This window comes from Phoca vitulina, unplaced genomic scaffold (genome assembly GCF_004348235.1).
Source record: "Phoca vitulina isolate PV1807 unplaced genomic scaffold, GSC_HSeal_1.0 scaffold12, whole genome shotgun sequence".
NCBI lineage: Eukaryota > Metazoa > Chordata > Mammalia > Carnivora > Phocidae > Phoca > Phoca vitulina.
In genome coordinates, this window is record NW_022589715.1 from 310,898 (window position 1) to 338,760 (window position 27,863).

At 35.6% G+C, this 27,863-nt stretch overlaps 2 protein-coding genes across 7 annotated transcripts in view; both read left to right on the top strand.

Moving 5' to 3' along the window:
* Positions 1 to 22,744, top strand: part of SPAST (spastin) — a 63,021-nt gene extending 40,277 nt beyond the window's left edge. For 4 of the 5 annotated variants that reach the window (XM_032410247.1, XM_032410243.1, XM_032410246.1 and 1 more), the window contains 10 exons: positions 973 to 1,047; positions 2,738 to 2,809; positions 4,143 to 4,218; positions 4,459 to 4,550; positions 4,700 to 4,779; positions 7,420 to 7,462; positions 8,850 to 8,929; positions 10,511 to 10,581; positions 11,972 to 12,012; positions 17,855 to 22,744. In XM_032410247.1, the coding sequence (XP_032266138.1) occupies positions 973 to 1,047; positions 2,738 to 2,809; positions 4,143 to 4,218; positions 4,459 to 4,550; positions 4,700 to 4,779; positions 7,420 to 7,462; positions 8,850 to 8,929; positions 10,511 to 10,581; positions 11,972 to 12,012; positions 17,855 to 17,977 (753 nt within the window). In that variant the 3' untranslated portion in view covers positions 17,978 to 22,744. The other variant, XM_032410245.1, reaches the window with a different exon arrangement.
* A 3,661-nt stretch (positions 22,745 to 26,405) lies between these two features.
* The window catches only part of SLC30A6 (solute carrier family 30 member 6), a 37,242-nt gene continuing 35,784 nt past the window's right edge, over positions 26,406 to 27,863 (top strand). For both annotated transcript variants that reach the window (XM_032410252.1, XM_032410253.1), the window contains exon 1: positions 26,406 to 26,456. In XM_032410252.1, coding sequence (XP_032266143.1) covers positions 26,454 to 26,456 — 3 coding nt within the window. In that variant the 5' untranslated portion in view covers positions 26,406 to 26,453. The remainder of the gene's footprint in view (positions 26,457 to 27,863) is intronic.

Consider the following 27,863-nt stretch of genomic DNA (forward strand, 5'->3'; position numbering starts at 1 on the left):
TATTAATAATATCAATATTGGTTTATCAATTGTAATAAATGTACCACACTAAGGTAAGATGTTAATATTGGAGGTAAGGAGTTATGTGGGAACTCTGTACTTTCCATTCAATCATCTGTAAATCTGAAACCATTCAAAAAATATATTTTTAAAAAGTTGAATATCAGCCATTTCATATGGTTCAATTTAAAAGTACATACACCTTCACTATTAAGCAAAGTGTTATCAGTCTCGTGCTTCACTCTTGATTCCCTGCCATGCCTGGTGTCTCTGAGTCTGGAGACTCTGGTTTAATTTCTCTAAAGAACAAAACTTCTGCTTCCTTTGTTTGTGGAAGAGGAGTACTTGCCTGAGTGATCTTGGTTTAGGGGACAGCACATGAGTTCAGTTATTCCTCATATAAACTTTCAACCAGTTCCTGTGTTTTGGCTGCCTGCCTTCCTGCTGCTTTCTCTGATACATCATGCCTCCACCTCCGGAGCTTTTGCAGGATTTTTGTTCACATCCGCTTGCTGTTTGTATCCTACGTATCCCTTCACAAGCATTGCTTGGGTTTTAGCTCCCTCAGATCCACTAAATAATTTACCACACTTTGTTAGTTCTCCCTCTACAAAAATTTATTGTGTCTTCTGTTGTCTCCTTTCTTATTTTTATTTTGAAGATTTATATTTTCTTTATTCATTTACTATTATTTTGGTGAGATTTCCAAAGGAAGTAGAGAAGCATACCTATGTTCAGTATGTCTTGTTTAACTAATTTGCTTTCATTTTCAGTGAGATTTTTTAAAATTTTTTTCTTCTGTTTTTAATAACTATAGCAATTTATTGATTACATGTTCTCTTTAGAGCTCTGACGAGTTCTGTTTGGGAGGATGCTACAGAAGAATGGTGCTTTTAGATGACACTACTTAAAATGTCTGGAAAAAATGTCTCCAGAATCATAGTGGTAAACTAAACTATATGATGTTTTTAGTTGTTCACAGGACTTAGAGCTCCTGCCAGAGGATTGTTACTCTTTGGTCCACCTGGAAATGGGAAAACAATGCTGGTAAGAATTCTTTAAAATTTGAATGTTCTATTTTTTTTTTTTTAAGATTTTATTTATGGGTCACCTGAGTGGCTCAGTTGTTAAGCATCTGCCTTCAGCTCAGGTCATGATCCCAGGGTCCTGGGATCGAGCCCCGTGTCGGGCTCCCTGCTCTGCGGGAAGCCTGCTTCTCCCTCTCCCGCTCCCCCTGCTTGTGTTCCCTCTCTCACTGTGTCTCTCTCTGTCAAATAAATAAATAAAATCTTCAAAGAAAAAAAAAAAGATTTTATTTATTTGAGGATGCCTGGGTGGCTCAGTCGGTTGGGCATCTGCCTTCAGCTCAGGTCATGATCCCAGGGTGCTGGGATCAAGGCCCACATTGGGCTCCCTGCTCAGCGGGGAGCCTGCTTCTCCCTCTGCCCCTCTCCCCTGCTCATGCTCTCTCTCTCTCTCATCTCTATAATAAATAAAGTCTTTTAAAAAATTTAAAAAATAAAAAATAAAAGATTTTATTTATTTGAGACAGAGAGCAAGCACAAGTGGGGAGGCAGGAGAGGCAGGAGAGGGAGAAGCCAACTCCCCTCTGAGCGGGGAACCCAACGCAGAACTCTATCCCAGGACCCGGGGATCATGACCCAAGCCGAAGGCAGATGCTTAACTGACTGAGCCACCCAGGCGCCCATTGAATGTTTAGATAATTAGAAATAGGAATATGAAAATAATTTTACTATGAAAAATAGTAATATGAAAAAAAGAAACTTTACATTGTCCCTGAGTTGATTATTTTTATGATTTGCTTTTTGCTATAATACACTTAAGTTTTTAAACATGTTTTCAATGATGAAATAGATGGAAAACCAAATATGTTATCTTCAGTAGTATGTTTTGGGCTGGTTAAATTTAACAGTGTATTTTTCATTATTTACCCAAGTTAAATAATATTTTTACCTCAGAAGAGCTTACCTTACTATATGGGGTATCTTTCTAACCCTTGTTTTTGTTGTTGTTGTTGTTGTTTTTACTATCTTAATAGCTTTATTTAAATAATCACATAATATACTTTTTTTCTTTCCTTCTTTTTTATTGAAGTATAATTGACATATAACAGATTTTTTTTCAATATCCTTTTACCCAAGTTTTTACTGGGATCTGGATACCTCTTTCTCCTGCATAGCTCTTCTAGAGGGGAAAAGTAAAGAAGAAAAGTGTTTAGCTGTTTCTCTCTCTCCAAACGAGTTATGTTTCTATAATTAAGAAGGGAGTAAGTCCCTTTTTTTAACCTCTCCTTATCTATTCCCCCTTAGAAAAAATAAAGTGAATGGAAAGAAGCAAAGCTCTTCCTAGACCTTTTTCTCTTTGCTGAGAAGGAAACACACTGATTACCACATGTCAGGAACTGTGTCATACTTTATATTTTTGGAAAATCTTTGCTAGTGTTTAAATTGATCAAAAGTGGGACGCCTGGGTGGCTCAGTCGGTTGAGTGTCTGCCTTCAGCTCAGGTCGTGATCCTGGGGTCCTGGGATCGGGCCCCGTGTCAGGCTCTCCCTGCTCAGTGGGGAGCCTGCTTCTCCCTTTCCCACTGCTGAGCTCTCTCTCTCTCTTTCTCTGTCAAATAAATAAATAAATCTTTAAAAAAATTGATCAAATGTGGTTATCTTTTTAAAGAAAGATACTTAACTAATGTAATATTTGCCCTTGTGATTTTTAAGGCTAAAGCAGTAGCTGCAGAATCCAATGCAACCTTCTTTAATATAAGTGCTGCAAGTTTAACTTCAAAATATGTGAGTGTTCTTTTTCTAATATTGTCATGTTTTATGTTACTGTCTAAATGTTACTAAGTATAAATGCTAATAACATTACACAAAGAATATTTTTGAGTTTTATATCTATATTTAGATATGATGAAAATCAGTCACTCTTCAAAATAGAAAGTTAGGCTCTTTTAAAGTTAGAATTGTGCTGTCAGTGCTGTTTTAGTTTGCTGGGGCTGTGTAACAAAGTACCATAAACTGGCTGGCTTAAACAACAGAAATTTATTGTCTTACAGTTTTGAAGACTAGAAGTTCAAGATCAGGTATTGGCAGGGTTCTCATTTTTGTAAAATAATTTAAAGTAACTGTAGAATTATACCTCTTTTCTTGGTTAAATTTTACTTTCTGTGTGAAGTTTTATAAGTAAAATTGTTATTAAAATAAGTGTACCCAACATTATATACTGGAAAACACTGTCTTGGAAGTTAGGGGAGAGGAATTCCAGCCTAACTTTTGTGTACTAAGCTGGCCTTAAGAAAATACCACTTTTAGGCCTCACTTCACTTCTGAAGTGTTGATGTTGTAAGAGGTCATATCCTGCAGTTCCTTCTAGCTCTGTGATTATTTGTTTTCATGATTCTAAATCTGAGGCCATTCTTTTTTTTTCTTTAATGAAATTTTCAATTAAAAAAATAGATGCCACCTAGAGGGTGGAGGAGTTTTTACAGTAGATTACTCCAAACCTCATGACCCTTCATTAGATGCTTTTAGTGCATAGAATGGTTTTAGTAGTGTCTCAGCCCCTGGAATATTTCAAGGGGTGTTCATAGACCTCTTGGGCTACCTAGAAATATTTTTATACTTATTGACAGTGATATGGTGAGAATGAATTTAAGTAAGTTTAGTTTAGGAGAGCACTTTCCAGCTTATCTTGTTCTATAAATATATCCTACAACTGAGGGCTTAAGAAATATGTACAGTATCTCTTTCTCTCCCCTAATATTCCGTCTTCTCACTAGTTACACCCATAATAGCTATTTCATTCTCAATTCTTAGGAATGCAGGGTCAAGCAGAACAGAGATATATTTCATTTTTTAAAGTATTTACCAGGGCAGATCCAGGTTTCAGCACCAATAATAATAATAAAGTACTTACCAGCTTGTATTAAATAATAGTCTATTTTTTTAATTATACGAGACAATTCAGTAGCCCCCATCCCCGCCAATTCCTTAAACCAAATCTTTGATTGTTGCAAAGAAAGGAAATTAAATTCCTAGATTCTAGATTTTTAATCATGAAATTTAAGCAGCTGTAATAATGTTGCATTTTATGTGTATTACAATGTATAATGCCTTGTTTCAGGTGGGAGAAGGAGAGAAATTAGTGAGAGCTCTTTTTGCTGTGGCTCGAGAACTTCAGCCTTCTATAATTTTTATAGGTAAGAACACGTTTTATAACTAAGTTAGTTGAGTATTTATGAAATTCCCCTTTCCAAATTTGAGAGGTATGATAGGAAAGATTATTCAGAAGGAAAAAGTTTTAAAGAAGTGCAAAGTTAAACACTAATGAATTGAGTAGGACAAAGGATATTAATAACTTAAGTAGTAAACTAGATTAATCTCTTATGACTCCTATAGCTTGGCTTTTAATTAAAGTCTTATCCTTTTATTTCCTTTAGATGAAGTTGATAGCCTTCTGTGTGAAAGAAGAGAAGGAGAACATGATGCTAGTAGACGTCTAAAAACTGAATTTCTAATAGAATTTGATGGTGTAAGCATTGATTATGGTATTTTTAAGGTGGTAGTATTTTAGTGTATATGTTTTCCTATTAAATGACCCAAATTAGAAATACAGATACCTTCATCATGTTTTTGTGATCACTCTATCTAAAAGTACTAAAAAATTTTTTTGGCTTATAGGTGCAGTCTGCTGGAGATGACAGAGTGCTTGTAATGGGTGCAACTAACAGGCCACAAGAGCTTGATGAGGCTGTTCTCAGGTAGGGAGATTATGTAGAAACACATGTCAGTTACAGGTGTATTTACTCCTGTGTTCATCTCACGTATCTCTTATTTCCTTCACTCTTAATTTGAAGACTAAAGTCATTATTTTCCTCCTGGTATCCATCCTTTGGCCACTTACTAACTACTATAGATTTTGAAGAAAGAACCACCATGATCCCACGAAAACTAGTTTACACTCTGTGGTTTCAGGCAGCTTGCTTATTTCTTCTGATTGATCTTAAAACTCCAGAATTGATTCTTACTCCCTTTCACTGGGCTTCATAAGAAGCCAATAAAAGTAGGATTCATGGGAACTGTGTTCTGTGTTCTTGTGTGATTGAACAAATTTATTCCCTTCCTACTGGGAGGACAGTTTGACTCAGCATAAGATTCTTGGGCCTCCCTTTCTTTTCCTGAGGAATTGATTACATTGCCCCATTGTTTCTAGGATTAAATGTTGCAGTGTAAAAGTCTGAAGCCAGCCTGCTTTTATTCACCTTTATGGATTAACTTGATTTGTTTCTTTTTACTAGATATAATTTTTAACCATTGAAATCTAATTACTTGAAAAATATGTTGGGGCGCCAGGGTGGCTCAGTCATTAAGCGTCTACCTTCGGCTCAGGTCATGATCCCGGGGTCCTGGGATCGAGCCCCACATCGGGCTCCCTGCTCAGCGGGAAGTCTGCTTCTCCCTCTCCCACTCCCCCTGCTTGTGTTCCCTCTCTCACTGTGTCTCTCTCTGTCAAATAAATAAATAAAATCTTAAAAAAAAAAAAAGAAGAATATGTTGATCTGTCTTTATTTTTTCTGGGATTTGGTGTTTCTTTAAATTGATAGTTTGAAACCTCTTTTGTTTTAGGAAAGTTATTTTGAATACTATATTCAATTTTTTTTTCTTAATTCATTCTTCTGGTTTTTTTCTTTCACTGTATTGTATCTTTTTGTCTTCCATATCTTTAATTTCCTTCTAATCCTTTTTAACTCTTAGGTCTTCTTTGTTCTGTTTGTTTTCTTGTTTGTTGTCCTTACTGCTTACTGGGCTTGTGTCTAATCTTCTTTGTGCTACTACTTTTGTAACTTTTGTGTCTGTGGTGGATTTCTTCATTTTCATTGCTTTCCTGATCTCTGCCATCCCATTTTTTCATCTTCTTTTGTCTTATTTCCTTGAGCTTTTGTAAGTCAATGCCTTGAGTCCTTATATCTCATTGAGTTCTTGTTTTATTAGGAGTTTTTTTTTTCATTAAATTATTTTATTCCATGGAAAGATATTTGATCACAAATTTAATTTGTTGTATGGCAAACCTTCTTGTGTATATTCTCTATTATTTATTGTAACCTTTTCCCTCTTCTTTGGCACTTTAAAGAAATTAGCCATGTGCTTTTGCCTGTTTTGCTTACTATTTTTATTTGAATAAAGGGGAGTTTTCTTGGAAAGCCTAGTTTTGGAGTAATATTATAGGAGAAGAGCTAGAAAAATAAGATACTGAGCAAGTATCTTGAGTTGTCCTATGAATAGCTTTGACTAACAGGTAGTCTCCCTGAGTCACAATCAAACCCTACCTGATAAAGAAGATTAGTCAGCACAGGACAGTTTGTGATCTTCCCAGACTGACTGGTGTCTTCTTACAAAGATGATGTGTCTTTGAATTTCTTTTTTTTTGGCATCACCTTCCTTTCCATTCCCCTGCTTCTGACTAGGTATCACAGAGCCATTCTTCATCTGCTTGTTTAAATATGGGAGTTTGGCTTTATTACTCCTCAGAGTATGCTCTATTTCCTTTGGAATACTCTGTGCTCTGATAGCCACGTCTGGAATCTGCAGCAACAGATCCTGTGCGTATGCTCCTTCATCAGTGTAATTTTCAGGGGGTATAGCTCAGTGGTAGAGCATTTGACTGCATCAGTGTAATTTTCACTGCCCTAGGCAGCCCTTCTTCATACACTTTAGTTGTGTAAATGTTACCTGAGTTTGTTGATGGTGAAGTTTACATTTCTGTTTCTGTGGTCCTTGGTTTTAGTTGTTTTCACTTTCAGGAAGGTAGCAGAGATTTCCTTATTCTGCTTATATCAGATATTTTGTTTGTTTTAATACATTTTTGCTATTGAAAACATACACATACAGGGGCACCTGGGTGGCTCAGTCGGTTGACTGAGTTGTCTTACTCTTGATTTCATCTCAGGTCATGGTCTCAGGGTAATGAGATCAAGCCCCATGTTGGGCTCTGTGCTCAGTGTGGAGCCTGCTTGGGATTCTCTCTCTCTCCCTCTGCCCCTCCCCTGCTCATGATCATTTGCGCTCGCTCTCAAAAAAAAAAAAAAAAAGATACACATACATAATCTTTAAATATCTAGAGAGTTTTAAAAGAGTAACTCAAGGGGCAACTGGCTGGCTCAGTCAGTAGAGCATGAGACTCCTGATCTTGGGGTTGTAAGTTCGAGCCCCATGTAGGGTGTAGAGATTACTTAAAAATAAAATCTTTAAAAAAAAAACAAGTAACTCAAAATAACTTCACACTGATGACTACTAAAATGCATTCAAATGTTAAAAGTTTTTTTCTTGTCATTTGCTACTTGAACTGAGTTACCTTTACATTCAAAACTATATTTTTAAAATTGTTTGAATCCTTTTTTTAGGCGTTTCATCAAACGGGTATATGTGTCTTTGCCAAATGAGGAGGTATGTATCTGTGTTTGAATTTTTTTTTCTTTAAGCAGAAACAAGACCTACCATCTTGACAGTATTGATCTTCCAATCATTAATACAGCCACATTGGAAAATAGTTTGGCAATTTCTTAAAAAGACAAATGTAAACTTACCATAAGACCCAATAATTCCTTTCCTAAGAATCTGCCCACGACAGATGAAAACATATGTCGACACAAAGATGTGTACAAGAACTTTTATATTTATAAATAATAGCCAAAACTGTAGGGAATCTAAGATGTTCATCAATTAGAGAATGGATAAACAAATTTGGCATATGCATTTAATGGAATACTGTTTAGCAATAAAAGGATTGAGGTATTTATACATGCTGTAATATGGAAAAACCTCAAAAACATACTAAGTGAAAGGCACCAGATGTAAAACATAACCTATCATATGATTCCATTTGTATGAAATGTCCAGAAAAGGCATATTTCTAGACACCAAAGGAAATCGTGGTTTGCAAAGGCTAGGGGTGGAAGTGGGGATTAATTGCAAACAGGCATAACTGAACTGTTTAGGGTGATAGAAATGTTCTAAAAGTGGATTATGGTGGTGGTTGCACACTGTTTGTTTATTAAAAGTCACTGAATTATATACTTACAATGGGGAGATTAATGTTCTATGAATTCATACATCTATAAAAGTGTTTTTAAAAATTTGTGATTGTTGAGGCACCTGGGTGGCTCAGTGGGTTAAGCATCCGACTCTTGGTTTCCACTTAGGTTGTGAGATCGAACCCCGCACTCAGCCACAGAGTCTGCTTAAGACTCTGTCTCTCCCTCTCCTTCTGCCCCCCCACACTGCACTCTTGCATGCTCTCTCTCTCTAAAATAAATAAATGAATCTTTAGAAAAAAATAAAAGTATTAAAAAATTAAAAATTGTGATTGTCCAGCTCAGATCCTTAACATCCTTGATAGTAGCAGCAGCTACATCTTTAGTGTTTTCTTTGGATTATCCTTAAGCCTCTCAAGAACTCTCAAAAAATCGTAGTTTATTTTTCTTTAAAGATTTTATTTATTTGAGAGAGAGAAAGCATGAGTGGGCGGGGGAGGGGCACAGGGGGAGAGAGAGAGAGAAGCAGACTCCCCGCTGAGCAGAGAGCCTGATGTGGGACTCGATCCCAGGACCCTGAGATCATGACCTGAGCCAAAGTCAGATGCTTAACTGAGCCACTGAGGCACCCCCAAAAATGGTAGTTTTAACTCCAATTAACAGACATGAGTGAGGCTCTAAGAGAGTGATTTGTTTGTGATCATTCAGCTCATAAATGAGGGTCAGGATTTGAACCTAATTTACGGATATTTTGTTAAGCTAATTCTTGGGACTGATAATTCTTCAATATTTCTTTTCAGACACGACTACTTTTACTTAAAAATCTGTTATGTAAGCAAGGAAGCCCATTGACCCAAAAAGAACTAGCACAACTTGCTAGGTAAGTAATTTGATTTGGTCTACCTTAAAACTTTTTTCTTTTTTTTTTTTTTTTTTTTAAGAATTCTTTCTCTTTTTTGTTTAAAGTAAACTCAGGTCTGAAGTGAGTAATTTATTTTTCAGAGAACCGTCTCATCCTTTATTTCACCTTTTTTCTTACCTCTTATTCTTATATATATAATATCTAAATTTAAATTTCTAGATCCTCTACAAGACCTGACCTACATATCTGATGATGGTACTATATTCTTTTTATAAATTTATTAAAACTTAAAGGGACTCCTGGGTGGCTCAGTCGATTAAGCGTCTGCCTTCAGCTCAGGTCATAATCCCAGGGTCCTGGGATCAGGTCACACATCGGGCTTCCTGCTCCGCGGGGAGCCTCCTTCTCTTTCTGCCTGCCGCTCCCCCTGCTTGTGCTCTCTCTCTCTCTGACAAATAAATAAATAAAATCTTAAAAAAAAAAAAAAACACTTCTAAGTAGTATTAAAATAATTTTAAAACTTTAAAATGTCTTATATCTGCCCACACCAACACAATTATTTTCATATAAACTTGTTCTCTTGTATTATACGTAATTTTTTTTAACTTTTGCATCTTCAGCTTGTTTTATGAGTGGTGTACTTAAGTAGAAACTGAATATAAAAGGTGCGCTTGTTGAATTTTACTCATTAAAAATCTCATAAGGTAATTTAAATAAGTATGTAAATAAGCTAGTAATTTTAGTAAAAACTCTGAGTTCCCAGATACCTATGAAAAAGAATAAATTCAATACCTAGAAACATTGAGGTTCTTCTTCGTCATTCCAATAAAGAATTCAGCTAATGTTTGATCTCTATAGTTATATAACATAGTACATGATAAGTAAATGCTTGCTTTTCCTGTTTTATTTTCTTCCCCTTTGCCGCCCTAGTTTTTAGTTCCCTTTGATAATCTCTTGGCTGCCCAGGACTCTCCACTGTGGCATCCCATTCAGGTGTGCCTCTTTTTGCCAATATCTTCTACCCCAGACCCTTCCTTCACCCCGTTTGTCCTACATTTAAAGAAATGTATGTTGGGCACCTGGCTGGCTCAGTTGATAGAGCATGTGACTCTTGATTTCAGGGTCGTGAGTTTGGGCCCCACGTTAGGCCCCACGTTTGTACTTGAAAAAATTTTTAAAATTTTAAATTAAAAAAAAAAAAAGGAAATCTACCTTGACTGGCAGTGTTTTTTGTCAAGATAAAGAAACATTAACTTACAGAGCAATAATTATGGTTATGTGTCTTTTGGCCAGCCATGACTTATAGATGTTACCTTTCCAAGGGATTTGTTTACAATGTAATGGAGCCTCCTGGAGATACAGTATGCTTTAATCTAAAAGATTGGTTCTCATGATGAAAATTTCAGGCATTATCTAAGGAGCCTGCCATAGACTGTTTTGTTTGTTTTCAGCAAGTGAGCCTTTCTGTGTTCTTAAAATCACATTGCATAGCTGTCTGCTTGATGACAGAGGCAAACTAGATTTTACCCTCTTTTTACATGGAGATTTTAAATCTGCAAAGATGAAAATAATTTGCTCTTTCTTCCTTCCCATTCTTAGAATGACCGATGGATATTCAGGAAGTGATCTAACAGCTTTGGCAAAAGATGCAGCACTGGGTCCTATCCGAGGTATGTGTATAGAGCTTGAAACATTTAGACCTATTTGTCAGACCACTTTAGACGTTTAAAAAGTCCCTATTGAGATGTTTTATTTTTAGTAAGAAAGCATTTAAGCTGCTAGAAAACTTGGTACAAAGTAGTTTCTAGACTTGGAGTCAGCAAACTTTTCAGTAAAAGGCCTGATAAGTATTTTAGGCTCATGGGGCCACAGATGTTCTCCATTGTATGTTCTTTTGGGTTTTGTTTGTTTTCACAAACAAAAACGTGAAACCGTTCTTAGCTCACAGACCATACAAAGATAGTCCATGGGTGAGTAGATCATGACCCTGTTATAAACAACAGGTTTCAGTTCTTTTTTTTTTTAATTAAAATTTATAGTTAACATACAGTGTTATATTCATTCAGGTGTACAACATAGTGATTAGACAACTCTCTACATTAAACAGTGCTCAGCACGATAAATTACCATCTGCCATATGTTTCACTTCTTGATAGTAGGTAACCAGCAGAAGACACAAAGGAAAAGACAACATTTTTAAGCAAGCAAAAAAGAAAAATAAAGGGGAAATGTTCTTATCTGTTTTTGGCTCTTTTCACTTCAATTTTCTGTTAACACTTGAAATTAAAGTGTCTGAGAAGAAGCTTTTATTTGTATTATTATATGTTATCTTTTGAGGAATTGCTTTGTTTTGATTCAAGGTTATTTGCTGATTCTGAAATACCACTGTGATATCACTTTAGATATTCTCAGCTGCTTTTCCACAGCCAGCATGGGCAGTGGCTGGGTGATGCTCCCAGGTATGCACTCAGATTGCTGACTGTGACGATAAACTAGAACATGGAACGTGCAACTTCTAAAACAGATCTCCTGCAGTGAAACAGTGTACTGACTCAGAATTGCTGCTTTGGAGAATGATAAGTGTAACCTTGAGAATGTATTTTGAAATTCTGGGCAAACATTCTAGTCAAACTCTTGCTGCCAGAGGCATGAAATCATGTTCAGATAGTGGACTCAACCAGTACATAATACATAAACCATTTGTATTTTTTCAGAATATTTTAGCTATTATTCTGAAGCAGATAAAAGTTACTGGGTTTAAAAAAAAAAAATAAAGCCTTTGTGAGGAACAAGCTACATTCTTTTAAGTTTACTCTCAAATTTGTAAAATTTATTGTTCTTGGGCAATATGCAGATAAATTGAATGCCTCCCAGTTACTCCTAAGATGGACTGTTATTCTAAGCATTTATAAATTGTGCTCTTAATATTAATGTGTATCTTCCTTTTAATAGAAATAATTTATATTGAACGTGTACTTCTAGATCATTGTACTTGGTTTTGCTCTTCAGCAATTTAAACTTAGAAATCTTTTTTTTAAGTGACTGTCTTATATTTTACAGAACTGAAACCAGAACAAGTAAAGAATATGTCTGCCAGTGAGGTATATTATTTTATTATTATCTTTTCTTTGCTCTGGTTCTCTATATTGTAAGGCATATCTTTTGTCTGGATTTTTGTAGTTGATTTGATTAGAAGCTAGAAAAAGTTAACTTTCCTTTATTTCAAAATATAGGGGCCTATCAAATTACAATCACTTAATGGTGTTCTTTGGTAATGGACAAAAAATATTGTATATAGTCATTAAGTCATTTTCTATCAAATGATATGTAAATATTAAACAGAAGAAAATTATAGAAAACTTAAAAGAGTTTTACTCTTTGTAACAAGTTAATTCCTTGGTATTGTATTTTGTAAGATTTTCAGCATTTGTTTTTGTCCTTATAAAAGCAATACCATTGTAATGTAATTCATTACAATTTCTTATCAGATGCTAAGGCATTTCTTTTGAAAAAATATAAAGTTGGACATGCAGAATGATTGTAATAACTATGTAAGCAAACATTTAAAATCAGCCTTATATTTATAACTTACACGTCAGAGGTATTTTTTCCTGCCCAAGTTTCAACAGCTATTGTGCTCGCTTCGGCAGCACGTATACCAAGTTTCAGCAACTACTGAGGAGACCGTGAACTCTTAACATAGAGAACGAATGTATTTGAGCACATTTTGACAGTCTTTTTTCTTCAAGCTTCTAAGTAAACTTAGTTGTTTTCGGGTATTTTGTGTGTGGTAGTTAATCAGCTACATTGCTAAGAATACCCTCACACTTACTGCAACCACCATTCCATTTTAAAAGTCTAGTTTACCTAGCGTGTGTTTGATCTGAATGAAGCTTAGGAACAGAGAATTCCACATACCTTCTTTGGCATTTAGCTGCTATTACCTTAAAAATGCACATTTAAAGTATAAGTTTCAAGTCCCTTTTATCTGATTTGTAATTTTAATTCCACATTTTTAAAAATTTTTTCATGTAAGTACTATACAGTTTGTGTTCCCAAAGTGTTTTGTGGGTTTTTAAAAATAGTTTAAGTATAATTTATTAACAATATCCCATAAGTATATTTTTTTAATGTTCTTAAAACACCTTTCTACCCAAAAAGTAAGCATCATGCATGAATTATTTCTTCTCCACACACCATTCTCCTGCCTTGGCCCTAGGACAGGTAAACTTGATATCGCCTATACTTTGGCCCCTAGATTCAGACTGAGGAGAGACCAACTGTGTGACAATTTAGGGCTCTGTTTTTGTCCCTTGGAAAGACCATGTGGAATAAAGGGACTAATTAAGGCAGTAATGAGCTAAAACCACCAACTGGCAAATAAATTCCAGTAAGAAGCAGTCTACAAATTCTCAAATGACTTAACAGGCAAAATCCACTCACCTCCTCATCTGCAAGTATTCTGTCTCAAGCTCTAAGGCCATAGCATTTCCTGTGGAAGTCAATTGGGAAGTCCACTTGTACCTATAAATGGAATGCTTTGATACACTTTGATTAATATAATAATTGGCAGCCTTATTACTTATAAGTAGGTGCCTGCTTAGGGAATAGAAAGTCTTACACATCTGTCCATTATTGCATGAGAAAAGAGACCAGTTTTTTACTGATAGTGGCTCTGTTAACCTTTGTATATTTTTTGCCCATCGTGAGAATATACGTACAATCAAATTTGAACATTTTTCTTTTTTTTAAAGACTTATTTATTTATTAGAGAGAAAGAAGGAGAGTGAGTGAGCTAGTGAGGGGAGGAGTGGAGGGAGAGAATCTTCAAGCAGACTCCCTGCCAAGTGTGGAGCCTGACATGGAGCTTGATCTCATGACCCATGAGATCATGACCTGAGCTGAAACTGAGTTGGACGCTTAACTGAATGAGCTACCCAGGCGCCCCGAGCAATATTTTTCTTCACTGGACAAAGTCAACCTAAATATAGTTCCTGTTTTATTTGAAGAATAAAGAAATTTTGAGTCTTATTTTCTTTTTTTAGTAACTCATGACTTTAAAACAAGACAGTTCTGTTGCTATAGGTATGTATTGCCATATAACAAATTGCCGAAAAACTTAGCTTAAAATGACCACATTTATTATCTCACATTTTCATGGAGTTGGGGATATGGGCATAGCTTAGATAACTCCTCTGCTTCAAGCTCTCTCAGAGGGCTGCAATCAAGTTGTTGGCCCAAGGTCTCTTACAGAGCTGTAATCAAGATGTTGTTTGGGGCTATAGTCATTACAAGGCTCAACTGCCGCAGATCTGCTTCCACACTCACTCACGTGGTTCTTTGCCAGATTCACTTCCTCATGGGTTGTTGAGGTGAGAGCCTCAGTTTTCTTTAGCCCTTGGCTGAAGACCTCCTTCAGTTCTTTTCCACATAGGCCTCTCCAACATAGTACTTACTTCATTAAAGCAAGCAAGCCAGGGAGAAGAGAAAGTACCAGCAAGATGAAGTCAGAGTCTTTATAACCTAATCCTGAAAGTGACATCTCATCACTTCTGCAGTATTCTGTTCTTAATGTCCAGTCCACATTCAAGGGGAAGAAATTACAGAGGGGCATATATAACAAGAGGTAGGAATCATTACAAGACATGTCAGAAGATGCCCAAGATATCTGTAAATCAATTATAACTTTTTTTTAACGTTTAAAGGGTTACATTTGGCCACTGAAATCTACTTTTTACATTAAGCTGTGCCCTTTTAATATTACTTTAGAACTTTGAGAAGTATTCTTGCATTCTGGGAGCAAGGCACTTAATCCCAACACCTGGAATCAGCAACTCTACAGGAACCCTGCTTCATTTTTTTTTAAGATTTTATTTTTAAGTAATCTCTACACCCATCGTGGGGCTCAAACTCACAGCCCTGAGTTTAAGAGTTGCATGCTCTACCAACTGAGCCAGCAAGGCACCCCAAGAACCCTGGTTCATTTTAATGGAGAATAATGTTAAGACTCTGGGATTAGAAATTTATACTACAGGGGCACCTGGGTGGCTCAGACATTAAGCGTCTGCCTTGGGCTCAGGTCGTGATCCCAGGGTCCTGGGATCAAGCCCTGCATTGGGCTTCCTGCGCTCAGTGGGAAGCCTGCTTCTCCCTCTCCCACTCCCCCTGCTTGTGTTCCCCTCTCGCTGTGTATCTCTCTGTCAAATAAATAAAATCTTTAAAAAAAAAAAAAAAAAGAAACTTATACTACATTGTTTTTTATTAGTACTGGTGTTAAATTAGCCTACTCCAATGACAAGAGCCTGAAAAATATACATATTTTTAAAATATCATTAATTCATTCTGATAGAGTATATTTATTTCAATATTTCAGCATAAAATCTACTTGAATTCTAATCCCACACCTAAAAATATAATTTTATCCACTATTTTTAAAATGTATAAGTAAGAACCTTATTTTATACTAAAATTTAGAGAGGAACACTAAAATTAAAACTTATTGAAACTATTGAATGAATTACAAGAAATAACATTACTGGTACCATTTGTGACCATCCTACTAATTATGTATTAGGTTACATTGTTACAAGTTTTGGTTCTACTGTATTCTCTTATCTAGTTTATTTTTAATCTAATAGTTTTAGTATTAATAATTTGGTAGTACTTTTAGCTGTTAGTCCTGGACTAATGAGTTAACATTTATAAAATGCTTAAATGAGTCTGGCAGTAGTGGGTACTATGTCTGTGTCCATAGAACAATTTTAAAATACATAAATAATAATAATAATGCATTTTATTATAGAGAATAAGGAAATCTGTTTTATCGGTTGCATTGCATTTATGAGAGGAGAGGAAAACACAAGCATTGGTTTCTAAAATTGTATACCAGAATTTTTTTAGTCATTATTCAGTACAACTTTACTAACAAGTGTGTTGTCAGGCACAGGTATGTAGACACACTTCCAGGTGAGATCGACCCAGTTTGACTTTCATGGAATATAAAGGTATATAAAGAATATTCTGTGAGAATAGAAACTCAAATAATTGTATTGGAATTCTGTGTTTTTAAAAGGTAGGGCTAGGAATTGTTGGCTGTAAATTCAGGGTATAATGTACCTTGTTTTTAAAAAACAAAGTTTGGGGTGTCTGGCTGGCTCAGTCAGTAGAGCATGTGTGTGGCTCCTAATCCCAGGGCTGTGAGTTTAAACCCCAGGTTGGGCACTGAGCCTACTTAAAAATAAAAAATAAAGCACACAGTTTGTATCCATCTTAACTTTAACTTTATTATTTCATTAGTTTGTTTTGAAAAGATATCTTTGCTGCTTATTTTTCTCTTTCTCAAATTAGCTACCAGTTGCTTTTTCCTACTGTATACATTCATCTCTTACTAACTTCAAAATATCATATATAAATTTCATGTATTTATGTATACCCTTCTGTACAGTTCAATTGGAATTTCATCAAAAGCTTTTAAGACCTGAATTTCTATAACAAATTTTATTCAAGAATATCATAGGTAATACATTACATTCATTATCCTTCTACTCTTTGGGCTTTAGGAAGAGCCAGTGTGTGTTTTATAGTTAAAAAAACATGTAGGCCTCATATGATGATTATGTGGTAACAATATATCCTTTTCCTTTTTGACTAAGATTAGGCTACAAGTTACAAGTGTGGGTGATTTTCTCGATCTGTGCTCATCAAGATATCAGAGAGTGTGAAATAGTTAGATTGGGTTTTATAAGAGTAATAAAAAGAAGAGTATATATGAATATCAGTTGAGGTTTTGTCTCAAATTCTTTAACTTATTTTTGGGCAGAATGCACATGTATATATTAGTGGTAATTTTTAAAACTGTTCATTTTGTGCCAAGCTCCTTTTGAGTTTTAAAAATTTTCAGGTAATTATAGATTCATGTTGACTCAGCATTGTTTTATTCTACATTCTCATAGCCAATTAAAAAGATCAGAAAATGAGGGGCATCTGGGTGGCTCAGTCGGTTAAGTGTCTGCCTTGGGCTTATGTCATGATCTCGGGATCCTGGGTTAGGGTTAGGGTTCCTGTTCAGTGGGGAGCCTGCTTCTCCCTCTCCCTTTGCCCTGCCCCCAGCTTGTGCTGTCTCTCTCTCTCTCTCTCTCAAATAAAATCTTTTTAAAAGGTCAAAAAATGAGACCAAATTATATAAAATGCATTATAAGTAATATTAATATTAGAAAATTTCAGAGACAAGCATCCTACATGCTGTAAAAGGCATTATTTCCTTAAAAGTCTCATGTGCTTCTTGTAAACTATCTTCCTTTCTAATAAACCCAGCATGAATTTAGCTAGAGTATGCTTGTGGTGCGTGAGACCTGAGAATTCTGAATGATGGAATTGTGATTCTTTTTTCTGCTTGTCTGTATTTTGTCAAATTTTCTATAATGAGTGTTTTCTGTTTTTATAATGGGAAAAATATTATGATTTAAAATGTTAATACCTAAGAAATAAAGCATATATAATAAAAGTATATTAGTATAGCATTTTGGGGGTTTTTTTTGTTTTTTTTTTTAAGATTTTATTTATTTATTTGACAGAGAGAGACAGTGAGAGAGGGAACACAAGCAGGGGGAGCGGGAGAGGGAGAAGCAGGCTCCCCGCCGAGCAGGGAGCCCGATGTGGGGCTCGATCCCAGGACCCTGGGATCATGACCTGAGCCGAAGGCAGACACTTAACAACTGAGCCACCCAGGTGCCCCATTAGTATAGCATTTTGATAAGATTCCTTATATAGCGAACTTGCCTAAATATAATAGTATGTAAAATAAGATGATAGGCATGATTTTCTAAGAATACATGTATATATTTATAACAGTAATAGACAGCATCATTATTTTAATCCATCTTTGGGTTAACTACTGTATATGTGTTCATCATTTGTATTATCATGTATTTTTTTAAAATCTAGATGAGAAATATTCGATTATCTGACTTCACTGAATCCTTGAAAAAGATAAAACGCAGCGTGAGCCCTCAAACCTTAGAAGCGTACATACGTTGGAACAAGGACTTTGGCGATACCACTGTTTAAGGAAAGACCTTTGTAAGCCTGCAGAACATTTTGCTTTCGAAGAGAGAAACACACCATCTTCATTGAATAGTTATCAGCTACAGAAATTGAGCCTAAGTTTACAGGACTTTTCAGAGTCTTACAATTAAGTCTTACTTGTGCACCCCAGCAGATGCACCATAAAACAAAATTTAAATAAAATATACAATGCAATTGGAGTATTTTGTTGAAGGCCTGTTCATGGTTATCCCGATGGGCACTGTAAGTTAGAGCACAACCAAAACTGATTCTGGTCTTCTTTACCAATATAATCATAATGTAAATAATAATTTGTATATTGTGTTGCAGATGAAAGTATTCCAGAGACAGTGAATGGTAGAAGACACAAGCGCCTTTGGTTGTTTGTCTTCTGATGTCTTTTCTTAAAATAATAATTTTTTCTATTTTCCTTTCCTACTGTTATCTTTACTACAGATGATTAGAATGCCAAACACTCTGAGTTTCTTTTTTTTCTTTTCTTTTACAAGTCCAGTGTGCCAAATGAAACTTCTTCCTATGTAACAGTAATAGGAATAAGTATTTTGAAGGTTTTTTCTTTTTCATAAATCTACACATTAAATACTGCATTTCACTTTTCATTTTTCTGTTACCTTGTTATCAATTTAGAAAGCAATTTGTTGATAGCAACAAAGCAAATCTAGTAAAATAGAAAAAGAGACGGTTAGAAGATTTGAGTCATTCTGTCATTACAACATGTAGATCAATCCTCATGTGACCTGCAGTATTTTTTTCTAATATATTTGTCAGAAATCTATTGTAGACTGTTAATTTATTCCTAATGGAGTTTATTTTCTGCTAGAATTATTCTAATATTTAAGAAGGCCAATTTTAACTGCTGTAAAAGTGGTTTCTGTGTGAGAGAAGGGAAGAACTGAGAGCTAAGACATTTCTAATTTATTGCTTATTGCTTTCTTACTGTTTACAGGATAATTATAAGCCAGTGGATCTACCGTCTTTTATTCTTAATAATTATTAATCCCTTCAATGAAACTTTAAAAAATTACTGAATTTTTATACATTGCATACATTTTATAGGTTTCTTGTGCTCACTTTGTTAACTAAAAAGTTAGTCTGTTAATCTGTCTTTTGTTCCCCAAAAATGTACAGTAATTGTTTCTCGTTTGTATAAGTATGCCTGGATTTTATTATAAAACTGTCATTGTAGGAAGTAGAGACTCATATCATGGCTTTTTAAATATTGTAATAAAGGCAAATGGATATTTGCCCTTAGTTTACTGGTTAAAAGTTTGTTTACAGAAATTTTCTTTGGTGCCTTTATGTAAAATGTTATGGGCGGAAAGAATAATTTTATAGTAGTAACAGATTTTTTTCATTTAGGAAAAATATCTTTGGTTTTGGTTTTGAGAGAATACATTAAAATTAAAAACTTGCCCCATCTATATAGGAATTTTATAATGAAGACATACATTCGTCTTAATTTTAATCTTCTTGTTCCTGTTAAAGATTTACCTACATATAGAAGATGTATGGTTTAAGATAATGTGCTATTTATAGCTGTAACTTAAATGTCTCCTCTAATCATGACCTTAGAACTCCCTGGATAACAGAAATGAGGGTTGAGATAAATAGAAAAAAAAATTTTAAGCCAGAACCATGCCCATTTTCAGTCATATGTTGTATCTTTTTAAGGTCTCAAACATTAAAGCATCAATTATAAAATACTGATAATGAAAGATGATGCAGTATACATGATGACAAGAATTGGGAATATCCAAAGTTAAAACATTTTCAATAAAGCTCATAAAATTTCACTTTGTATTTTCATTTAGAAAAGGATTAACATTGTTGATACTTGAATAACTGATCAGTCATATTAAAGGTCTATGCTTCATGTTCAACTTTTAAAATATAATCTTTAAATTTATCATGATTCTGTCTGCAGTAATGTAGTTCACTATTTTTATTGGAATAGTTTTTAGATAACAAAGATTTCAAATGTTAAAAGATAGAAAAGTCAAGCTAATATTGTCATAAACACTGAGTCAGAATTATATTAGTGAATGAATAACCTTCCATACAGTATAGAAGTTATTTTACTTCTCTGACCAAAGTCTGAAGTTGAGCTTAGAGCTAGAGAACTATTTTCTGTAACTTTTATTTTATTTTTCGTTTAAGCTGGGCTTTTTTCCTCCTCAAAGAATGACCATGAAAATAAGATAATGATACAGTAGGAGGTGAAAGGGATTGGTCTGGTCTTCTCAATAAAGATAGAAGTTGCAGAGTCTTTCTGAATTAATATTAGACTTAGGTTGTGACCTTTTGGATTCTGCATTGAGCTCTCTGTCATTAACTTCTTAAAAGATAATGCTTAAACATGAAAGGTTAATGTGCTCATGTTAATATGATAGTGTTTTGTAAACTGTATTAAAACTTACTGATGTACTGGACATTGAGCCAAGGGAAGTCAGTACTGTCTTTCCCAGATATCTCAAAAGTAAAAGTTTATTCTAAGACAGTCTGCCCATTGAGGTTATTAGATCTCTGACTATGCTTTGTGCTTAGGAAGAAGTGGAGGAAAAACAGATATTAGAATTATAATTTAAGTAAATATACAGCAGTCTTTATAGGGTAAAATTCTTTATGTTTTGTACAAAAACTAATTGTTTTGGTAGAATGAACCATTAACAGTTTGGTTTTGGACTCTTGAGTCAGAGGATTTACTTTAAATGCTTATCTCAAATTTTAATCTGGTCTTTTGTATTTTTCTTCAGAAAAAAAAATGAAAAGGTTCAGCTGCATAAAGTGGGTTTTTATCCTAATGGATTGGAAATAAATGATAAATTTTATTTTGCCTTTAATTTTTTTATTTGAAACTTTTTGAGGTTTCAGAGGTTGCAGTCTAGCAGTGAAGGAGTAGCTTGTATTGGACTAACTCTTGCCAATAATTATAAACTGAACAAAATATAAAAAGCAAAGATTAGAAGACTCTAGAGAGCAAGCAAAAACAGGCAGAAACTGCACAAAATCATGTACTAGAAGAGATCCACATTAACTAGCTTTTACCCCAAGGGCAATTTCCAGTTTGTGCAATGTGCTTAGAAATAGACTTCAAGCAGAATGTAACCGTCGTTCTGGGCTGAGGAGTCCTTTGGGACTTGTAAAACAGCTGGAAATTAGGAGGGAAATCTTAGAGTTTCAGATATAAACTCCAGGATATGCCTATAAATTTCTTTCAAATCTTTGGTGGACTCCAAAATTGTACCTGTGCAGTGTAATATTCAAAGGAACCTACCAGAAAGCAATAGTTGAAATCTAGAGAACTGTAAAGGAACTGTATTCCAGGGGAATACAGAGTTTGAAATTTAAATTCCACTAAAAGGGGTTTAGTAAATACTTTGGGTTTTCCATTGAGACCCAAAAAGGACCATAATAAGGAGGAAGGACAACATCCTAGACCTAAGGGCCATACTATAGTTAGGACTATGGGCAAAACGATAAACTCACTGTAACAAAGCTTAAAGTCAAACTTTCACAGCATCAAGATTATCTACTGTAATTGAACAGCTAGCCAGAAGAAAACACACTTTTTAGAAGAAAACAGAATCCAGAGTTTTCACAACACATCCACACCAGTACACAATAAAAAAATTACTAAACATACAACGAAAAATTATATCCATAAACAATAGAAAATATGTAGAAGCAAATGGCAGAGATTGCTCACAGGTTGGAATTAACAAAATTATTTTAAATCAGCTTTAAAACTTAACTAAAGAATTAATAGGAAAAAAAGATGAACAGATTAGGATTTTTGGTGGAGAAATAGATCCTAAAAACCAAATGGAAAGTCTGGTAATGAAAAAAGAATTTGAAATGAAACCTAGTATCTGAAATAAATTTCACTGGGCTTCAGCGTGAACTGGACAGCAGAGGAAAGACAGCTGGAAGACAAGCTGATACACTTATCAAACTCAAGCACAGAGAGAAAGAAAAAAATAGCGAAGTGTGATACCTGTGGGACAGTATCAATCTAACTTACCTCTGATTTGAAATCCAAAAGGAGAGGAGAGGCAGAGAGTGGGGCAAAAGAAACATTTGATGCAGTATGCCTAAAGTTTTCTTCACATTGTTGAAAGACATCAACTTACAGATCCAAAAAGTTCAGTGAAGCTCAAGCAGAATAAATACAACAAAGGCTATGTTTGGATACATCACATTGCCAAAAAATAAAAAAAATTATAAGCAGTCAGGGAGGGGAAATGCCATTACATTCAAACAATCATTGACCCCAGAATATGGATTAATCAAAATGGTCAATGGACAAGACAGGGAATGTCCTCATGGAGGCCTAGGATAACCAAAGCAAAGTTTGACCAATCACTTTTTCAACAATTGATTGCCAGTCTAATGGAACTTGCAACTGTTAGACCTCAGAGCTGGCTTGGATTGAACTGAAGGTTTGTCAGGTTTATACTTAACATCTGTTTCCTTTGGAATGTTCCCTTATGCATTAAATAGAAATAATACAATAAAAACAAAACAGAACAAGACTTTATAATAGAGGTAAAGAACAGCAAAAGCAGCTGGAAGAATAAACAGGTTAATGGCAAAAATATTTTCAAAATAAAAAGTCTAATGATTTTACACAAAGATCTAGATCTAATTACAAAATAGTATACCTCCAAACTAAAAGGGCTAATTTTTCAACATAACCCATTTCTGTGGTTTTATTCCTACTTTGTTGAGTTTTTTGTTTTTCTAATGGGGGTGTTGGATTTGTCAAATGCTTTTTCTGCATCTATTGAGATAATCGTGATTTTTTTCCTTTATTAATATGGTGAATTGCATTGCTTGATTTTCATATGTTAAATGAACTTTTCATTCCTGTGATAATTCCCACACATTCATGGTGTATGATTCTTTTTATATATTGGATTCATTTTGCTATTTTGTTGAGGTTTTTTGCATCTATATTCATATGGGATGTTGGTCTGTAGTTTTCTTGTCTTTCTCTAGTTTTGGCATCAGGGTAATTCTTTGTAGAATGAATTGGAAGGTCTTCCCTCCTATTTTGAAATGTTTGGTAGAATTCACCAGTAAAGCCATCTTTGCCTGAGCTTTGTGGAAAATTTTTAATTATAAATTCAATCTTTTGTTAAACAGTTAGTCAGATTTTCTATTTATTCTTGAGTCAGTTTCAGTAGTTTGTGTCTTTACGGAAATTAGTCCATTTCATCTAGGCTATCTACTTTGTTGGCATACAATTGTTTATAATATTCCCTTATTATCCTCCTTATATCTGTAAGACCAGTAGTAACTTGTCCCCTTCTTCCTTTCCTGATTTTAGTAATTTCAGTCTTCTTTTTCATGTGGTCAGTCTAGGTAAATCTTTGTCAATTTTGTTGATCTTTTCAAAGATCAAAGGTTTTGTGAATTTTTCTCTATTGTTTTTCTATTCTCTACTTCATTTATTTCCTCTCCAAGCTTTATTACTTACTTTGCTTGCTTTAGTTTGCTCTTTCTCTATTATGATGGAAGGTTAGATTATTGACTTGAGATCTTTCTTCTTTTTAAAATATGGGCATTTATAGCTATAAATTTCTGCTTACAACTTTTGCTGTATCCAATAAGTTTTAGTATATTGAGTTTTCATTTTCATTCATCTTAATATATTTTCAAAGTTCTCTTGTGATTTCTTCTTTGACCCACTATTAAAGACTATGTTTTTTAATTTCCACAAGATGTGAAAATCTCAAATTTCCTTTAGTTATGGATTTCTAATTTCATTCCAGTATGTTTGGAGAACATACTGTTATTTTAATCCTTTCAAATTTATTGAAGATTGTTTTATGGCCTAACATATGTACTATCCTGGAAGATGCTTTATATGTACCTGAGAAGAATGTGTATTCTGCTGTTTTTGGATGGTATACTCTAGAGATATGTTAGGTCTAATAGGTATATAGTATTGTTCAAGTCTTCTATTTAATTGTTGATCTCCTCTATAGTTGTTGTAGTATTTTTTTTTTCTTAAAATAGCTTGAGAGATTTATTTTTGCTATGTCTAAACCCTGTTATACTCATCAATAAGGAATTATGTAAAGGCACATACCTATGATTGAATTGTTTAAGGTCATTAAAACAAACATTCTAGGAAAATTAAGACACGGGGAAAAGTCAGAATACATCCTTACATGAAGTAGACAGACTACAATATATACTGTTTGAATCCAATTTTGTTTAAAAAAAGACTGTAAAGAAACTTCAAAAAATCATGAATGATTTGCTCTGGGTAAATAAGGCAATAATGTCCTAACCTGTCTTCCTGCTTCTAATCTTGTCCAGGAGTAGTAAGCACACAGTAGCAGGTAAGGCTTTGGAATTAGGTTCTGTAGCACAGAATTCCAGATCTGCCATTAAGTAAGTATGTGACCTTGGCATACAATTTTCCAAGCAGGGGCTCATAATAGTACCTATACCAAATGCCAGATAGGAGGATTAAATGAGCTAATACTGAACTCATGAAATGGTGCCTACCACGTTAAGTGCTTAGTAAATGTTCACTATTACTATCCACCTAAAATCCATTCTCCATTCCACAATGTAAAGGTCACTCCCTTGTTAAAACCCTCCACAGTCTTCCTGTCTCACTTAGAAAACAAAACAAAATGAAACCAGTCTCCTTACCCCTCCATTAGAAATTCCTGCTTGATCTGACCCATTTACCATTTAGATCTCTTCATTTCTTCCCCTCAAGCACAAAGCTCCAGACACACTGCCTTCTTTCAGACCTTGAAACACTTCTGCTTGTTTTTGACTTAGGTATTTGTATTGTTTATCCTGCCTGGAATAATCTTCACAGAAAGACTTTGTCATTCAGAAGTCAAATTTCATTTCCTTAGAGAACCTTTCTTGGACTACTATAAATTAGCCACTCAGTCACTCTCTGTAGCATAACTCTATTTTCTACATGACACTATCAATATATTAAACATTTTTTCCTCCCTATTTGTTTTTTGTCTCTTCTTACTGGGACATAATTTTATGAGACCAGTACCTGATACACACATGTGTTGCATATTCTGTATCGCATTATTTTATTTCCTGTATTCTATATTACTTCCATAATAAAATTAATTTCATGAGAATTTAAGTAGTGTTTTAGGAAACAGGACACAGTATCCTGTAATTGGTCTGAGTTCAAATTCAGCTTCTCTGGAGAACTAGCTGTATGTCTCTGGGCAAGTTTCTTATTCTTCTTGCTTCCTCAAACGGGAATACTATTTATTTCACAAAGTATTGCAAAAAATTACATCACACAACATAGGTAAAAGCGCTTCAGCACTAAATGAAATTTTCCTAACATTACAAATAAACCCTAACCAAACACAAATCAATACCACAACGAGATACCACCTCACAACAGAATGGCTAAACTTAACAAGTCAGAAAACGACAGATGTTGGCAAGGATGTGGAGAAAGGGAAACCCTCCTACACTGCTGGTGGGAATGCACGCTGGTGCAGCCACTCTGGAAAACAGTATGGAGGTTGCTCAAAAACTTGAAAATAGAGCTACCCTACTACCCAGCAATTGCACTACTGAGTATTTACCACAAAGATACAAATGTAGTGATCCAAAGGGGCATCTGCACCCCAATGTTTAAAGCAGCAATGTCCACCATAGCCAAACTATGGAAAGAACCCAGAGGTCCATCAGCAGATGAATGGATAAAGGTGGTGTGTGTGTGTGTGTGTGTGTGTGTGTGTGTGTGTGTGCGCGCGCGCGCGCGCGCCATTTGCAACAAGGTGGATGGAACTAGAGGGTATTCTGCTAAGCAAAATAAGTCAATCAGAGAAAGACAATTATGATCTCATACACTGATTTTAAGAAACAAAACGGGATCCTAGGGGAAGGAAGGGGGAAAAACAAGATGAAATCAGAGAAGGAGACAAACCATAAGAGACTCTTAATCATAGGAAACAAACTGAGGGCTGTTGAGGGGGGAAGGGGGCAGGGGAGGGGGTAACTGGGTGATGGACATTAAGGACGGCATGTGATGTAATGAGCACTACAAACGCAGGAAAAAACCTACATGTACAACTAATGAATCACTGACCTCTACCTCTGAAACCAATAATACATTATATGTTAACTGAATTTAAATAAAAAATACATTATACATTTAAAAAAATACAAAACAAAACAAAAAGAACCCTAACCGATCCTTGACAGGGTCTCTAGCTCTCTACTCCACCTACCCCTCAAAAGCCTCGGTAGGGTCACTCTAGCCTCTGCCTTCGCCTCTATAGAACGCAGTGACAGCCGGGGAGAAGGCGGGAACAAGAGGCTTTGCACGCACTTCCGCCCCCGCGACCCTCTCCGCCAATCGGCCTCTGATGCCCCACCCCTTCCGCTCTAGGGAAAAAACCAGCTCCCAGAGCGTCTTCCGGCGGGAGCTGTGCTGCTCCTTATCATGGTGAGTTGGCTGGGGGTATGAGGGTTTCTGTCGTAGATGCTTCCTCTTGTCGTCTTTCATCCCAAAGCGGCCTTCACATGCCTCAGCTGCCCAGAGGAGGGGTCCTCGGAGTCGTGCTCGGCTCCCCCCACTCCGCAGGAGAAGGGGCTGACGTCGGAAGCATTCCCCCCAAAGCTCTGATCCCCTCATTCTCCTTCACCCAGTTGGTTAGACCTCAGGATCCCGGCCCTGCTCCAGCCCGAGCTTTCAGTTCAGCGAGCTTATGACTTTCCCCTGCCGAGATTTACTTGATATAGAAATAAAAGTCTTTGCCGGCGTCAGTGTCTACAACCAGCGCAAGCTCTGAAAACAAGTTCACAGCAACAGCGACCGTAATTAGTAATGCTTACACCAGTGACAATACCGTTGGCGTTAATAAAGAGGGTTATGAGCAGGATATTGAGGTGAACGCCCCACTCTGCAACTTGGCTTTATGGAGTGCCAGATAGCCTGATACAGCAGCAACTTTAAGAAGGCCAGTGACTGGAGAAAGTCCAGGTGTTGGTAGAGCATCTTTATTGTACGTTTTTTCCTGCGTTTGTAGAGCCCAGTATACCTTACGGTTTGGGGGATGTGATGTTTAACCTAATTTTTTTTTAAGAGAAATTAGTCTTTTTATGCTTCTAGAGATCAAATGTATAGCTCTCTGAATTTTATCAAAAGATAAGTTGATTGTAATTTCAGCGTCAAAAGAGGTATCATTTTATCAGAGAAATTAATGGATCTCTTATTGGTAGCCTACATGTGAGAAAAGGACCACGTTTCAGTGCCTAAGCCATTGTTACTCTAGTAAGTTTTTTCCTTGAGTAGATTTGGTCAAGAAAAATGTCTTATGCATACTTCCTTTTCTTTTGTAAGTCTTCTGTAATCCCTCTTTTGCACACAGAAATTGGGTAAAAGTTTACTTTTGGGGGGCTGACCAAATAGCCTTCCAGCTACTTTCTTCAAAATACTCACCACTGTGTAGCCAGAATTAAATCTCTAAAATTGGACCATGCCACTCCCTTGCTCCCTTGCTTAATATCTCCCCCCCCCCCACCCAATAATCCTCAAGATAAAGTCCTGTTTGGCATGGCATACAAAGCTATCTTGTCAAGCTGCTGCTGCAACTGCTTTTTTTTGGGGGGGGGGGTCAAGCTTTATAGCCTCTTTTTTCACATACATACATTCATATTCCAGTCACAGTGAACAGCTTGCAGATGATGCTCTAAGGATTAGGCCTTTGCACCTAATTTGTATATGCTGTTCTGTCTGCTGGAATCAATCATCTCCTACCCCTCATCCTTATCAGTATAACCCTTACTTGCCCTCTAGTCTCTTTCATGAGCCTTTCTGCTGTGTCTCAAGATCCTGTTAGGTGCCTCCTTT